The sequence below is a fragment of the Eretmochelys imbricata genome, chromosome 4 (assembly GCF_965152235.1).
Source record: "Eretmochelys imbricata isolate rEreImb1 chromosome 4, rEreImb1.hap1, whole genome shotgun sequence".
Lineage (NCBI taxonomy): Eukaryota > Metazoa > Chordata > Testudines > Cheloniidae > Eretmochelys > Eretmochelys imbricata.
Window position 1 is genome coordinate 109,343,837 of NC_135575.1, and position 16,701 is coordinate 109,360,537.

General features: G+C 42.0%; 2 protein-coding genes across 6 annotated transcripts in view; both read right to left on the reverse strand.

Annotated features, from left to right (window-relative positions):
- The window catches only part of TBC1D19 (TBC1 domain family member 19), a 111,706-nt gene extending 103,397 nt beyond the window's left edge, over positions 1-8,309 (reverse strand). For all 5 annotated transcript variants that reach the window (XM_077815776.1, XM_077815775.1, XM_077815774.1 and 2 more), the window contains exon 1: positions 8,102-8,309. In XM_077815776.1, coding sequence (XP_077671902.1) covers positions 8,102-8,203 — 102 coding nt within the window. In that variant the 5' untranslated portion in view covers positions 8,204-8,309. The remainder of the gene's footprint in view (positions 1-8,101) is intronic.
- On the reverse strand, positions 1,518-4,090 carry LOC144263656 (uncharacterized). The gene is made up of 2 exons (XM_077814607.1): positions 3,003-4,090; positions 1,518-2,023 (listed from the first exon to the last, which is right to left on the reverse strand). Exons 1-2 carry the CDS (start codon positions 3,580-3,582, stop codon positions 2,007-2,009), a joined length of 597 nt encoding a protein of 198 aa, XP_077670733.1. The 5' UTR covers positions 3,583-4,090; the 3' UTR covers positions 1,518-2,006.
- Positions 8,310-16,701: the final 8,392 nt, after the last annotated feature.

Consider the following 16,701-nt stretch of genomic DNA (forward strand, 5'->3'; position numbering starts at 1 on the left):
ACAATCATTTTGCGCCCTTTTCCCTGGATTGCCCGAGCAGACGCCATAGCACGGCAAGTATGGAGCCTGTTCAGCTCACCACAGCAGTTATGACCAAACACCTTGCGCATTATTGTGCAGTTTATGCAGAACGAACACCTGAAAAACCAGGCAAGGAGGCAACGGCAGAGCGGTGATGAGGACATGAACACAGATTTCTCTAAAACCGCGGTCCCCAGCAATTTGGAGATCATGGTGTTACTGGGGCAGGCTCATGCTGGGGAACGCCAATTCTGGGCCCAGGAAACAAGCACAGAGTGGTGGGACCGCATAGTGTTGCAGCTTTGGGATGATTCCCAGTGGCTCCGAAACTTTCGCATGCGTAAGGGCACTTTCATGGAACTTTGTGACTTGCTTTCCCCTGCCCTGTAGCGCAAGAATACCAAGATGTGAACTGTGAAGGCTGCTCTCAAGCGAGTGGCAATAGCCCTGTGGAAGCTTGCAACACCAGACAGCTACCGGTCAGTCGGTAATCAATTTGGAGTGGGCAAATCTACTGTGTGGGTTACTGTGATGCAAGTAGCCAATGCAATCATTGAGCTGCTGCTATCAAAGGTAGTGACTCTGGGAAATGTGGAAGTCATACTAGATGGCTTTGCTGCAATAGGATTCCATAACTGTGGTGGGGCAATAGTCGGAACGCATATCCCTATCTTGGGACCGGACCACTAGGGCAGCCAGTACATAAACCGCAAGGGGTACTTTTCAGTGGTGCTGCAAGCACTGGTGGCTCATAAGGGAAGTTTCACCAACATCAACATGGGATGGCAGGGAAAGGTTCATGACGCTCACGTCTTCAGGAACTCTGGTCTGTTTAAATGGCAGCAGGAAGAGATTTACTTCCCAGACCAGAGAATAACTGTTGGGGATGTTGAAATGCCTATAGTTATCCTTGGGGACCCAGCCTACCCATTAATGCCCGGGCTCATGAAGCCGTACACAGGCACCCTTGACAGTAGTAAGGAGCTGCTCAACTATAGGCTGAGCAAGTGCAGAATGATGGCAGAGCGTGCATTTGGACGTTTAAAGGGTCGCTGGCAGTTTACTGACTCGCTCAGACCTCAGTGAAACCAATATTCCCATTGTTATTGCTGCTTGCTGTGTGCTCCACGATCTCTGTAAGAGTAAGGGGGAGATGTTTATGGCGGGGTGGGAGGTTGAGGCAAATCGCCTGGCCGCTGAATACGCATAGCCAGACACCAGAGCAGTTAGAAGAGCACAGCAGGAAGCGCTGCGCATCAGAGAAGCTTTGAAAACCAGTTTCATGACTGGCCAGGGTACTGCGTGACACTTCTGTTTGTTTCTCCTTGATGAAAACCCACACCCTTGGTTGCCTCTAAATTCCCTGTAAGCCACCTGCCCTCCCCCCTTCGATCACAGCTCGCTTGCAAAAGAAATAAAGTCACTATTGTTTAAAAAACATGTATTCTTTATTAATTGATTATAAAAATAGGGAGATAACTCACAAGATAGCCCGGGTGGGGTGTGAGAGTAGGGTAGGAGGGAAGGAAAAGGCCACTTTAAAACTTCTTGAATGACAGCCTTCTGTTGCTTGGGCTGTCCACTGGGATCGAGTGGTTGGGTGCCCGGAGCCTCCTCCCCCACGTTCTTGGGCATCTGGGTGAGGAGGCTATGGAACTTGGGAAGGAGGGAGGGCAGTTAAACAGAGGTTGCAGCAGCAGTCTGTGATCCTGCTGCCATTCATAAACCTCCACAAGACGCTGGAGCATGTCCGTTTGATCCCTCAGTAGCCCCAGCGTTGCCTCATGACTCCTCTGATCTTCCTGCCGCCACCTCTCCTCACGTTCATCGGCCACTTTCCTGTACTCTGTTATTGTGTCCCTCTACACATTCTGCTGAGCTCTGTCAGTGCCGGACGACTGCATGAGCTCAGAGAACATTTCATTGCGTGTGCGTTTTTTTCACCGCCTTATCTGAGATAGCCTTTGGGACAGAGGACGGAGGCTTCAAACACTTGTAGCTGCTGGAGGGAAAAAAGGGAGTAAAGTATTTAAAAAGATACATTTTACAGAACAATGGCTATACTCTCTCACGGTGAACACCACTATTCACATTACATAGCACATGTGATTTTGGTACAAGGTCGCATTTTGCATCTTATATTGAGTGCCTGCGGCTTTGGTGTTAGATCACACACGCAGGGCTGGGCAACAGAATTCGGCTTGCAGGCGGCCATGGTAAGCCATAGTCTTTCGGCTTCTGCAACCTTCATAACAGCAGCCCCCTCCGCTCCCATACCAAGCAAAGCACATTGAGTTGGCCATTTAGTGCTGCGGTTTTCCTGTTAACATGCAGCAGCAGAAACCAAACTAACCCCCCGCCCCCGCTATCCAATTCTCTGGGATGACTGCTGTATCCCTCACCCCACCGTGTGGCTGGCATCAGGGAAGATCCCTGCTAGCCAAACGCAAACAGCTCAGCGCCAATGCCCACTGCCACCACATGGCTAACTGTGGGGCGGATTTCTTTTCAGCCACAGGCAAACAGCCCAGTAGGAACAGCCACCTCTGAATGTCCCCTTTATTAAATTCGCCTATTTCAACCAGGTTACCATGAACGATATCACTCTCCTGAGGATAACACAGAGAGCTAAAGAACGGATGTTGCTTGAATGCCAGCAAACACCGGGACCATACGCTGCCAGGCTTTGTCATGCAGTGATACCAGATTACTTGCTCCTAGCATGACGTGGTAAAGTGTCCTACCATGGAGGATGGAATAAGGCTGCTTTCCCCAGGAACCTTCTGCAAAGGCTTTTAGAGTACCTCCAGGAGAGCTTCATGGAGATATCCGTGGAGGATTTCTGCTCCACCCCCAGACATGTTAACAGACTCTTCCAGTAGCTGTACTGGCCACGAATGCATCCCAAGTTCTCAGGGCTACTTAATCATTAAAAACACTTGCTTTTATAACATGTATTATATTTTAAAAGGTACACTCACCAGAGATCCCTTCTCCAGCTTCGTTGGGTTGGGAGAGTATTTCAGTAAGGGTGATAAAAAGATCCTGGCTGTCAGGGAGAACGGTGTGCTGTGTGCTCTCCTCAAGCTCGTCCTCCTCATCATCTTCCCCGTCCGCAAAATCCTCAGGCATGGCGGAGAATACCCCATCATTGGAGTCCACAGATAGGGGTGGAGTAGTGGTGGCGGCCACCCCTAGAATTGCATGCAGCTCAGCATAGAAGCGGCATGTCTGGGGCTCTGTCCCGGAGCGTCTGTTTGATTCTTTGGTTTTCTGGTACGCTTGTCTGAGCTCCTTAAGTTTCACACGGCATCGTGTTGTGTCCCTGCTGTAGCCTCTGTCCCTCATGGCCTCAGAGATTTTTTGAAATGTTTTGGCATTTCGTCTTTTGGAACGTAGTTCTGATAGCACGGATTCCTCTCCGCATACAGCGATCAGATCCAATACCTCCCGTTCGGTCCATGCTGGAGCTCTTTTTTGATTCTGGGACTGATGAGCTCGCCTGGCCAAACAGGAAATGAGATTCAAAAGGGGCTTTTCCTGTACACCTGGCCAGTGCATCCAAGTTGAGAGTGCTGTCCAGAGCGGTCACAATGGTGCACTGTGGGACAGCTCCCAGAGGCCAATACCTTCAAATTGCGTCCACACTAACACTAATTCGAAACAGCGACGTCCATTTCAGCAGTAAACCCCTCATTAGGGAGGAGTACAGAAATCAGTTTTAAGAGCCCTTTATGTCGAAAAAAAATGGCTTCGTTGTGTGGACGGGTGCAGGGTTAATTCAACTTAACGCTGCTAAATCCGACATCAACTCGTAGTGTAGACCAGGCCTAACTCTCCCCATGCACTGTATGGGAAGGCTGGGTGCCAAACTGTGGGCTGTGAATTCCAGTGGGCAGGAGGGGCACTTAGGAGTTAATTTAAGTCTCCTTTGTGAATCTAGCCTTCGGTCCCTACCCTCTAGTTACTGTGGCTCAGAGGTATATTCAAACCTTTTTAATACTCTTGGGTTAAAGTTAATCTGCGATCAGAGTGAATTATCAAAGATAACTCTGAATCTTTATGCAGGTCTCTAGCTTCTCACATCAACTTGATGCTGAAGAGTCCAGTAAAACAAGTTGCTGTTTCCACTGTGTGCTTGACAACTTAATTATCCTAAATGGTATAAATAATATAACATACATGAAAATTCAAGAAATAAAGGAGAAGTCTTCTCTTCTTTACAGTCCCCTTTTCCTTCTTGTACCCAAAACATAACCGACTGGTATCTCTACTCAGAGTCCAAAGACTCAACATTCATAAACATCATTCTTAAGAAACCCAGTTTTTTCAAAAGTTCTGTAAGTTGACAACAGAAACCGTTCTTTTTGAGCTCTGCCTGCTAGAACTAAAAAAAAAAGTAAAAACATTAATGAGTATAGCAAGAATTTTGTTGTTATTTTAAATATTAGTTCCCCAATGTTTTAATTAGGCTCAGTAAATATCACTAACTCTAAAAAAAAACTCTGGACACTAATTTTAAGGGGACACTATGTGGACACAAATCTTGATTTACACCCTGACATTTGTCTGACATTGTACATGCACGTGCATACAAAATTTTGAAGAATGGATTTTGAGTGATTTGAGGGTTTACAATGTTATTTACAGAGAACTCCCAAAGTGATTTTTTATATTTTTTAAAAACAAATAAGAGCTAAAAGTAACTAAAATAAAGTTAAGTTTTCTCTTGGAAGAATTTAGATCAGCAACAAAACGGATCTCAATATCGTTGAGATTTATCTAAAATTGGTTTCATGTAGAGATGTTCAATTCTGCAGTTAGTACAGATTTATTTATACTGCAATGTTCAGGTCAGAAACAGAATGTAACTAACAAGCAGACCAGAACATAGATCATGTTCCAGAGATAAATAGGAGTTGAGGTGCCTTGCATAAGAATAGCAAGATTTTGTACACGATCTGCGGCTTCAAAGTTAGCCAATATAATGGTCTGATTAGGCAGTAATTTGAGATAACAACAACAAAATTCAACAAATCACAAAAACAAAACAGAGAAGGCCTGGATGCCTCCCCCCGGCCCCCACGAAAAGCAACCATTACAACCAACCAGTACAGAGAAAACTTGAACACAGATCAGAACTTTGTCAGAAAAGATAAAACAAGTGAGATCTATAGTGTTTGTAAGGGGAGGATAATTGTGAGGTTCATAAATTAACTCAGGATCAAACAGAATGCACATATTCCTGGAAAAACCCAGGATCCAAAGGTAACCTCTTAAAAAGCAAGAATAAATGACGGAACAATAGCAATCAGGGCCAAGAAACACTACCTCAACTTTGTCTGTATTAATTTAAACTACAAATCCCCAAAACCAGCTAATCACATTTAGAAATGTTTTTGTAGGTAGACATCAAATAATGTCAAGTTCAAGCTGCTCTCTTCACCTTTACAAAGCTTCATCCTACTCTACATCTCTCTACCTTCATCTCCTAAGTACTCGCAGTATTTAAACTCTGGCCAATCTGCCTTCTTCTTGCCCAATTTGTCTCCTTTACCTTCTCCATATGATTGGAATAATCTCTCTACTAATATATACCAAGCTCCTTCCTTCTCCTTCCACAAACTTCTAAAATCCACCTGTTCTGTGAATGAATGTGGCCATTATGTTCTGTTCTGTTTGTACTGTTGGTTTTCACTTATATATCTAGATTATAAATCTTCTTTTGTGTTTGGTAGTGACCTACATAGCACTTACAACACTATATTCATTTACTTATCTATATAAACAAGAGAGCAGAAGATACAGATCTGAAACAGCAGACAAATTATATTTAACAATTTTATATGATTGCTAATACAGGTTTTTATGTTTAAGTTTTTTATTTTTATCTATTTAAATTTCACAATTGTGGGAAATTATGGAGGAGGCTAGACAATGGCCAGTCAGACAACTACTTAATGACAGAAAATGTTAAGATTCAAAAAGTTCAAACTTTATAATACATAAATTGTCAGCATCATATGTCAAAATATACAAAGTAAATATAATTAAATCAAATTCTAACAAGTTTGCAAGCAGCATTTTTCTTAGTTTGGCTATCTGTAAATTACCTTTATCATTGATGGAAATTTTTTTTGTCAGTTTGTGTGTGTACATCGAAATGGACATTTATCAATAAAAATCTAATCCTTTCAATTCTATTTAATAACAATGAAACTCAGGGACAGCACTAATAGACATAAAGAAAATAATACAGGGTCCAACGCATAATCCTGTCGGAAGCCTACACTGACATAAAAGTGAAATGGCATGATCCCATGCAGAACCCAACAATTTGAGAGCTATAAATTAAATCAATAGAGCACTGAATCATGGAAGTCAAAAGTGGACAGCCACGGAACATAGACTTGTCTAATACAGGAATACTAACTAAAGTAAGGCAAATAACCATTTGTTTTATCCACTAAAACATCATTTGTACAACAATAGGGACACTGTAAATTTAAAATATTGTCCACAATTTAAATTTTGTTAAAAAAAATTTATAAAACATAATACCAAAATAAATGTTTTCATAATGTGTTTAAAGTTTGAAACCCAGAACTAAGAACCTGAAAATAAAACTGATAAACTAGAAAAAAGTTAAAAATTGACTTTATTGATTTTATTACCAAGCCATGAGAAAGGTATAAAGAAAAAAAGATAGTAACAAAAACTGGAGTTTTAAAATTATTTCTGTATTAACAATCTAAGGGCTGTTAGAAACATAAAAAAGTTGTTTGTTTACAATATCTTCAGGTTGACAGCATTTATTTATATAGCCAGTCCTATTAAATAACCATCTCTAAAATAAATCCAGACTAATATAGGCAATGCAAATTATTAACCTGAAGGAATGACCAAACACGGTCCTTCAAAGTGTTAAGCATGTGTGTAAGTGTTTGCAGGATCAGGGCCCTAACTCAGAATAATGCACTTCAGAAATGAACAGGTGTAAAATAAGCTGCTATAAAGAAACCAGAAATGTAGCTTGCTTACTTTAAACGAGATTTTCTAAAAAGCCTATTTAAAAAAAAAAATCAAACAGAAAGGCCCACAAGAAAACAATCAAGACATTAACAAGCAATGTAAAGTAAATAAAAGTTCTCAAAAGAAACTACAGAGAATAGGATCATGAAAACAGATATTGCCATGAACAATAAGACAAGAGGTCATGCACAAGAAAAAGAGGTTGGGGGGGGGGAATTTTAGGCTACAAATTTACAAATTCAATTCAGGCCATAATGTTTGTGGCTGTTCCACCTCAAACAATCCACAGGACAGGATGTCCACTAAGGAGATACGTATTAGATGTAGAGTGCAGTGAGAAACCTTATGCTCAGATAAATTGGTTAGTCTCTAAGGTGCCACAAGTACTCCTTTTCTTTTTGTGAATACAGACTAACACGGCTGTTTCTCTGAAACCAGTGAGAACAAAGGATCACAATTATTACAGCATCACTTTCTGGTGCATATTTCATTTATTTTCCTTCCTTTTCACCAAATCCTTATGTTCTGAGGGGAAACCGCAGGAGGAGAGGGAGTTAAAAAAAACTTGCATCTCAAATTAAGGATTAAAAAACGACCCAATTCATTTGGTGGAGCAATTTGAATGAGTGCGACTTTAACCATATTATTAATACACACAGCAAAATCCTCCCTGCCCAGAGGGAGTGGATATTACTACCCTGACAGTTAAGCAGCGAGTCTCCTGGCCCTGCAGAAGAGTGAAAGGTTTAGGGCAGGTCTGACTCCCTCTCCTCTGGGCACACACAGGCTTCCCACGCTCATGCCGCCCTGCGGCACCCGCACAGCAGTGTCAGGGGCGAGTGCCGGCCGTGTGCGTCCAGCCAAGGGGGGAAGGGAGGACAAGCGGCTGGGGTGAGGGGCGGGACGGAGAGAGGGACACAGAGAAAGGCCGTGGGGGAAGGAAGCAGAAAGGGAGACAGACGCATGGAAGGACGGGGTGGGGGTGGGGGTGGAGCGGGTCAGGCAGGCAGCGAGGGGAGGACAGCCAAGGGCCGGGGACTGGGCTCACCCGTGCCTGCCGCTCCAGCTGGGAGTGGAGGCTGGAGCCCTTCAGCCGCTGCACGATCTGAGCGATGGCCAAGGAGAGCCCAGTGTCCTGCTCCAGCATCATCCCGGCGCACACCGGAGAGATTTGTGCCCGGCCAACACTCCTCGCCGCCGCAGCGGGGGGGCCGTAGTAGCGGGACCAATTTCAGGGAGACACCCTCGCTCCCTCCTGCCCCTCTCCCGCTACTTCACTGACGGCGTTACCAGGCAACTAAGGGAGCGGAAAGCGGCGCTCGGCTGCGGATTCCGGCTGGAAACTGGCTCCCCAGAGCAGAGTTCCGGTCTCCGGGCCTTCCTCCGCGTCGTTCTGCTCTAGCCCAGGCCACCATAAAGACAGGGTGACATGAGTGCTGGCCTGGCGATACCAAAGGCAAAACTAGACTCTACTGCAAAAGGCCAGTATTTCACCCTCAGCCCCTGAGCAGGGGACAGGCTCCCAGCCCCACCTGCTGTCCAGAATAAGAGACACCCCGCTCCCCCAGCACGGATGGCAGCATTCACGAGTGTCACCACCAATGTGTTCCACCTACGGATCCAGTCACCATGACAGGGTGCTCTCCACCCCACCTGCCTCACACACTGTTCCTATGTCTTGTGTTACACTTTCCTGAGCCCTACAAGCCTACTGCCTCACCACAGCACCCCATGGCAAAGCCATGACGTATCATCCCTGGGCTTTGCATGCCATCCTGGGCTGGGACCACACGGTAATTAAAGCATTGGGGTGCTTAGAATTGGGAGGCCTACTCTGTACTCTTAGCTCTGCCACTGACTTCCTCTGAGTCTTTCGCAAGACTTTTAGGCCTGGCATAAAAAATGAGATTGACCTAGCTATGGCAGTCAGAGCTGTGAAAAATTTTATGCCCCAAGTGCCAGGCCTAGGAAGAATTATTCTATCACTGTAGCTACAGCCTATTGCTGGAAAACCTCCACCCATTGAAAAAGGAAGTGTCTACACTACAGCAGCATAGATGCAGCTACAGTGACTGACCTCACATATTCCTGGAATACGGGACATTCCAGTACTTCTGGGAATGGCCCCCGCTGGCCTGACCTTGGACATTCAGTTAGGGTTACCATACTTCAAGTTCCCAAATAGAGAACACTACCGGGGAGCATTGGAGGGGGAAAGAGGGTTCAATTTTTATGGCAATATCATACCATGCCACCCTTACATCTGCGCTGCTGCTGGCAGTGGTGCTGCTTTCGGAGCTGGGCGGCTGGTCAGCAGCCGCCACTCTCCGGCCATCCAGCTCTGAAAGCGGCGCTGCTAGCAGCAGCAGTGCAGACGTAAGGGTAGCAAACCAGTAAACATACACACCGTAATTAGGACATGCCAGGAATTGCAATTCTACCAGAAACAATGTTGGAAAAAGGACGAGCAAGAAAAAATCATGGACCTTTCTTCATATTTCAAAAATCTGCTCAGACAGAGAACAGAGAACCAAAAAGGAGGCCATATCTGGGAAAATCTGGATGTAAGGTAACCCTCCACTTGATACATCTGCAATCATGCTGCACAGGGAACATCATTTTTAAAAGCATGCCACTGCACCCCTGCCCCCTGCCCCAACCCCGCATGACTTTGCATGCAAGGTCACACCAGCATGGAGGGGAGCAGCACGCTCTTCAAAAGAATGTCCCCCAGCTGATACTGGACCCCATCTGTTTTTGTCTGAGTATCAGATAGGGGACAAACGCTAGAAAAGCAGGACTGTCTGGTTTAATACAGGCCTGCCACGCTGTAGTTCTGCGTTTGTTGTTCTTGTAATGTAGACATAGCCTTAGCCATTCTGTACCTCAGTTTCCTTCTAAAACTTGACAAAGTATCACACAATATAAGAAATCAGAAGTAGGTGTTGGGAAGGCCAGGGGAGGTGGCTTGAAGAATGAAATTCAATAATCTTTAACAAACCAAAATTTGACTTAAAAAAGACAACAATCAGCACTACCCAGAATCGTTAACAAGCAGTCTAAATGGGATAGTTATCCTGTTTTCCTATGAGCTCTAATCTTATGAACAAGTTTTTTCATTACTTTGTCACAGTCTCTCTCTCTCTCTTTTGGAATTAGATGTGTCCCCATTTCTGCACAGTGAGAGCATGTCTCACCACTGCTACCAAATGTTGTTTTCAAGTGAGATAATCTGATAGATTATAAAGTGATCAGTGGGAACAATGGTCCAACCAGGCTGAATCCTCCCTAACTGTCTTAAAAATAAAATGTTTGTCAAGCAAAGTGGCACTTATTTTTTACCCCAGACATTTGTCACTGCTGTGTACAGCTTGCCGGTCCATTAAAAATGGATGTGAACATCTTTAGAAGACAGAGGCAAAGGTAACATATGAAGTGTCAAGATGAAGTCTCAAATATTGGTGGAAATACTGTTTGAAAGAAGGTTTCCTTCAGAAAATAGATGTTTGATTCAATGAGATGATGCTTGAGCACCTTCTACTACCATAGAGCTTAATGGAAGTGGAGTATACTCAACCTGTCTTCAGAGGTGTTCAACATTTCACAGTACACTATAGAAAAATTATTTCTAACAATCTCATTTATGGCCCAATCATGCAAGTATATCATTGTTGTTATTTTCTCCAATAGGACTACATGTGTGAGTAAGGATTGATGAGGCCCACAATGTTTTGATGAAGCTGACAACATATCAGGTCTTACAAAAATTACAAAATAGAAAAAAGGGCAATTTCTGTCAATGATTCACCTTCATCAACTTTAAGAAATATTAAAATCACTGCAAAGAAACATGGCACCATATCTTGACAAGTTTTCATATTTTATTTTAAATAACCAATTCCTGTTGTGTAATGAAATTTTTTTTGCTAATACCATAGATGCAGTCTGCAGAATGTAGGAAAGATTGCATCATATATTTTGAATTATTAAGGCAGAAAAGATCTCTTATTGCAAAGACTATTCTTTATGAAAAGTAATATATTTTATCTAATAGATGTCTGAACATGAAAGCTAGATTTCCCTACGAATAACTACAAGGCTTAATACTCTAGTTTAGAGAATTTGACAATGCTTCTGTTCTTGATTTTAGATATATTATTAGTCTTCACAGATATTGGCTTTACATAAATTGAAGCCTTCTGTTGACAATAACTTATTTTTATATTGAGAAGATGTGGCTTGGGAAATAATGTCAACTACTTTTTCATATTCATTTTAAATAGCATGTAGCAATTTTGAGTTACCAAGTTTGTAAAACAGGTATGTGCACAGAGGTCCTGATTCTCCAGCCATGTTAGTTTTATAAACATACTCGACTAACATCAGTAGTGTATTCTCTGTCTAAGATAGGGGCAGATTCTTTTATGGAATATTTAATCAAAGTTTAAAATAATCTGGTATATATTTGTTCAGTGCCTGGAATACATATATTCCATTATAAAACAGTATCAGAGTGAGCGTCAAACCTTCAGCTACAATAGTCCTTATGCAGGGCCCTGTGCTCGTTAATCAAAATTCTCTTTGACTTCAGTTCGGTCATTGACTTTAATGGGAATCTGATAGAGTAAGTACTCCGAGGGGAATTCTACACCAAAAAATTAAAAATTCTGCACACATTTTAAAATTCTGCAAAATTCTGCATATTTTATTTGTCAAACTAACACAATATAAACATGCCAGTTTCAATTATTTTGGTAATTTATTTCAAAATACTTGTCAGCAAGTATGTCTGTAACAATACAGACACAAAAAAAGATTCCTTATTATGCATGTTAATACAGAACTTTGAGTAATTCATTTAAACTACAATACAGAAACATATATCCGCACCCCTTAGAAGCAGTGTAAAGGCTTGGGGGAGTCAGGCATAATGGAGGAGCTGAGGGAGAGGGAAGGAGCTTGGGAGTGAACCTGGAGGATTGTTGGGTGTGGGTAGGAGAAGTATGGAAGTTTCGGGGAGGGGCCAGGATTGTTAGGGAGTTGGGGAGCCTCCTCCATTCAAACCCTGGCTGATCCTGAGCCTCTCCCATTCAGTCAGGCACATCTGCCCCTGTGCCCCTGCACCCCCACATCCCCATCTGGCCTTGGAGACCCCCACCCCCATGTAGCCTTGGAACCCCTATCCCCCTGTGACCTTGGAGCCCTCCTACCCCCCATGCCCATGTGCTCCAGGGCACCCCCTCCCATTCAGCCCCTGGCTCAATGCTGTCACCCCACTAGCTCCTGAGCCCCTGCTCCAGTCTGTCCCCCCACTAGTCCTTCTGAACCCTAGTCTGTGACCCACCCCAGCAGCATCGTGTGCCCCATTCTGTCTCCTAACCTAGCTCCACTGGCAGACTGCTATAACGAATGCAGCCAGTTCTGGAGCCTCAGTGACCTCTGATGGGTTAAAGGCAGAACTGAAGCACTTCTTGGGCAGAATGTATTTTCTGCAGGAAACAAAATTCTGCACCAGACATGAATTCTGCATGTGTGCAGTGGCACAGAATTCCCCCCAGGAGTAAGGAAGGACTGCAGGATCTGTCATGTTAGTTCCAGAATTTCTGTCATTCCTATAACAGGGCTTTGGTGATAATCATAGTTAAAGAGAACCAGTCTTCTCCCTGCATGAAAGTATATTTCATTATTTTATGAGGAATTGGCAGGCATTCTGACATATGACAGATGCAGCTGAATTATTTACCAAAAGTTTACCAGACATCTCAGTTGGTAAATTTGTTTATTAAAATATTTTCAAATAAAGATTACAAATTAAAGAATGATCCAAGGAGAGCTACACAATCTCTTAGGGATTTGGGGTCCTTTCCTGATGGTTATGAGCTCAGAGGATAACTTCAATGACTATCAAAGGGAGAACATCTAGTTTTGCTTCTGTTATCAAGATTCCTGAGACATCCTCTACCTTTAATCTTGAATTTAACATTTGCTCCCTTAAAAAAAAGGACAACAAGAAGCATTTGAAAAATTAGCTACAAAATGGAAACACTAAATGAGCAGAACAGAAGAGCTTTCATAAGTTTCTCTTAGTTTTATCTTCTGTGATAGAGCTTTCCTCTCCTTGTAGGAATGAATACTTTTATATCACCTAAAGAAGGCACAGGGCACTGACTGAAAATCTGAACCAACTATGGACTAGCATCTTATCTTATAGCTCTCGCTCAGTGGCACAGCATCTGTCATAAATATAAAGGGAAGGGTAAACGCCTTTAAATCCCTCCTGGCCAGAGGAAAAACCCTTTCACCTGTAAAGGGTTAAGAAGCTAAGACAACCTCGCTGGCACCTGACCAAAGTGACCAATGAGGAGACAAGATACTTTCAAAGCTGGAGGGGGGGAGGGGAAACAAAGGGTTCTCTTTGTCTGTGTGTTGTTTTTGCCGGGACCAGAGCAGGAATGCAGATCAGAACTCCTGTAAAGGGTTAATCAGCAATCTAGTTAGATATGCGTTAGATTCTGTTTTGTTTAAATGGCTGATAAAATAATGGATAAAATAATGTAATGAATGGAATGTATATTCCTGTTTTTGTGTCTTTTTGTAACTTAAGGTTTTGCCTAGAGGGATTCTCTATGTTTTGAATCTGATTACCCTGTAAGGTATTTACCATCCTGATTTTACAGAGGTGATTCTTTTACTTTTTCTTCAATTAAAATTCTTCTTTTAAGAATCTGATTGCTTTTTCATTGTTTTTAAGATCCAAGGGTTTGGGTCTGTGTTCACCTATGCAAATTGGTGAGGATTTTTATCAAGCCTTCCCCAGGAAAGGGGGTGTAGGGCTTGGGGGGATTTTGGGGGAAAAGATGTTTCCAAGTGGGCTCTTTCCCGGTTATATTTGTTAGACGCTTGGTGATGGCAGCAATAAAATCCAGGGACAAAAGATAAAATAGTTTGTACATTGGGGAAGTTTTAACCTAAGCTGGTAAAAATAAGCTTAGGGGGTTTTTCATGCAGGTCCCCACATCTGTACCCTTAGAGTTCAGAGTGGGGAAGGAACCTTGACAGCATCTTAAAGAATTCTGACTGAAACTGAAAATCACTGTCTACATTAGTCCAGCACAAATTAACTCAAGAAGAAACTGCAAAACTGAGTTCTAATTTTTGACACACTTTCCCAATTATATACAAATAGTTTATAAACATACACATTAGTGTCAATTGGCATGAAAAGAATGCCAATATAGTAAGTAGTTCAATATTTTTATTAACATGAAAATGAAATGATGATGTGACATGGGGCCAGAAAAGGTTGCACAACTATCAGGCTAATTGGCTCAGATTCAACCTTTAGAGATATATTAGTCGATAATGTTTGTTTTTTTGTGTGTTTACATATATATTGTAAAAAGTCCTATGATAGATTAAACCACTTAAGATATAAACAGAGTAGGAATACATAGACAATTCTTACTGTGGAAAGAGGTTCATAACAGTGGGATGCTCCAGAAATCCAAGATAGCATAGTTGTAGTTCAATATATTTATTAACATGAAAATGAAATGATGATGTGACATGGGGCCAGAAAAGGTTGCACAACTATCAGGCTAATTGGCCCAGATTCAACCTTTAGAGATATATTAGTCGATAATGTTTGTGTTTTTGTGTGTTTACATATATATTGTTAGAGGTTAACAATGTAACCAAACAGTTACTGTCTATCGCTGTATTCTGTTAATTCAGATATCAAAAGAAGATATCAACATGTAAATCACTTATAAATGTAATGATATCACTGTCTTAATTTCTCTTTGAAGTTTGTGGTAAATCACAGATTGAGGTCTCCAGTTCCATTCAGGATCACTCTGATATTGGACATTATCCTGAACCTATGGAGTAATTCTAAAAGAACTTTTTGCAGCTCTAAAGCTTACCATCGCTACTATGAAACGGACCTAAGAATTTTATTCAAGTCTGTATGGGTAATGGTCTTTTAACCAATACTCTCTCTTTTCTTTTTTAATAAATTTTAGTTTAGTTAATAAGAAATGGCTGTAAGCGTGTATTTGGATAAGAGCTGAAATATTCATTAACATGGAGGGTAATGTGTCTGATCCTTGGAGATTGGTAGAACTTTTAATATGATTAACAAGATTTTCAGTAATCCTCATCATATTTGACTAGGCTGTCTAGGTGGGCGCCTAAGGCTGGGTTGCTTTATGGGAGCTGTCTTTTGGCTTCTTGATAACCAGTAATATATTGTAGAAGCTGTTTTGTTGCTACCTTGGTGAAGCTAAGTATTAGAATAACTATCAGTTTGGGGGATTGTCTGGCCCATTCTTTGCAGTTTGCCCTAATTAAGCAATCTCAGCGTGGCCCCCCGGTTCCCCTATCACAGATGAGATGGAAAATATGTTGATAGCATGGTTTCTGCATATCTTGGCTACCCAAAACTCTAATTGACTTCAAGAGATACAGGGCTAAGGGCAAACTTACTAAGGCCATGTTTACCCATACAGCACTGCAGCAGAGTCTGGAGCCCTGGTAAACACCTCCCTCTCTCCCCTCCCAATGGGGCTGAAGCCCGAAGCCCTGGTGCCCTACCTCCTTCCCCCGTGGGACAGAAGCCAAGAGACCAGCCACAGCTGATGCCCCAGATGAGTGGGAGAGCCCTCCAGGAAATTATGATCATTTAAGCCCTGAAGGTAACAAGGTTCAACAGTAGTAAGGGAAGTACTACACGAACTTAAGTTTATGTCACTTTTCCCAGTTGTCAGGACTGCAAAATAAGCATCTGACAGGATGAAAGAAGAAGGACATTAAAAAGGAAAACGTTTTTCAAGATACATCTACACTTCAATAAAAGTCCTGCAGCACTGAGTCTCAGAGTCTGGGTCAGTTGACTCAGGCTCATGGGGCTCAGACTGCGGGGCTAAAAATTTTAGTGTAGATGTTTCCCAGTTCAAAAAATAAATAAGGAAAGAGAAGTCTAGAAAAATATCTGTTTTTGTCAAATGCTTGTTAAAGAACAATTGGCAGCCACAGGACTTTATATAACATGTTTCAAAAATGTTTTTATGACTTACTTATAAACCCATTAAAATATTGTTATAAAGAAATATTTAGAGAACCCTAATTTAACAGCCCTAATGAGAACTGCTATAATAAGAAGTGAATTACAAAGCACTTTGTTCCTGGATTTTGCCTGTCTCTTTTTTTCAATATGTTGAGTGTTCTCCTTGGCAGCTTTAAAAAATTCTGTGATATAAACAAAGACTGAATAATGAAAATGAATTTATATCTTACATCCTTTCAATCACATTAACTACCTGCACTATATAATATTATATAAACACTGGCAAACAGTCCAAAACTACCTACAGTAATTCTTCCTCAGAATGCATTTTCTTAATGATAATCTAGACAAAAGTATCACCCCTAAGACTCATAGTAATAGCTTTTAAAAGCCTATCCATGGTAAAACTCTGGAAATTCTTACTCTTTGTCAGTGTTTGGATAATATTTTGGAATGACTTTATACGGAAATTATTTGAAGTTTAAATTTATTGTGACTGTGTGGTCATTCAGATGGTGATATTCAGTATTGGTAACACTGTCTATGGGCCTGACCTTGTCTCTCTTAGTCACAAAAGTAAT

Bases quoted from the DNA above. Each gene is read 5' to 3' on its own strand.
- LOC144263656 (XM_077814607.1), bottom strand. From the start codon at position 3,582: ATGCACTGGCCAGGTGTACAGGAAAAGCCCCTTTTGAATCTCATTTCC.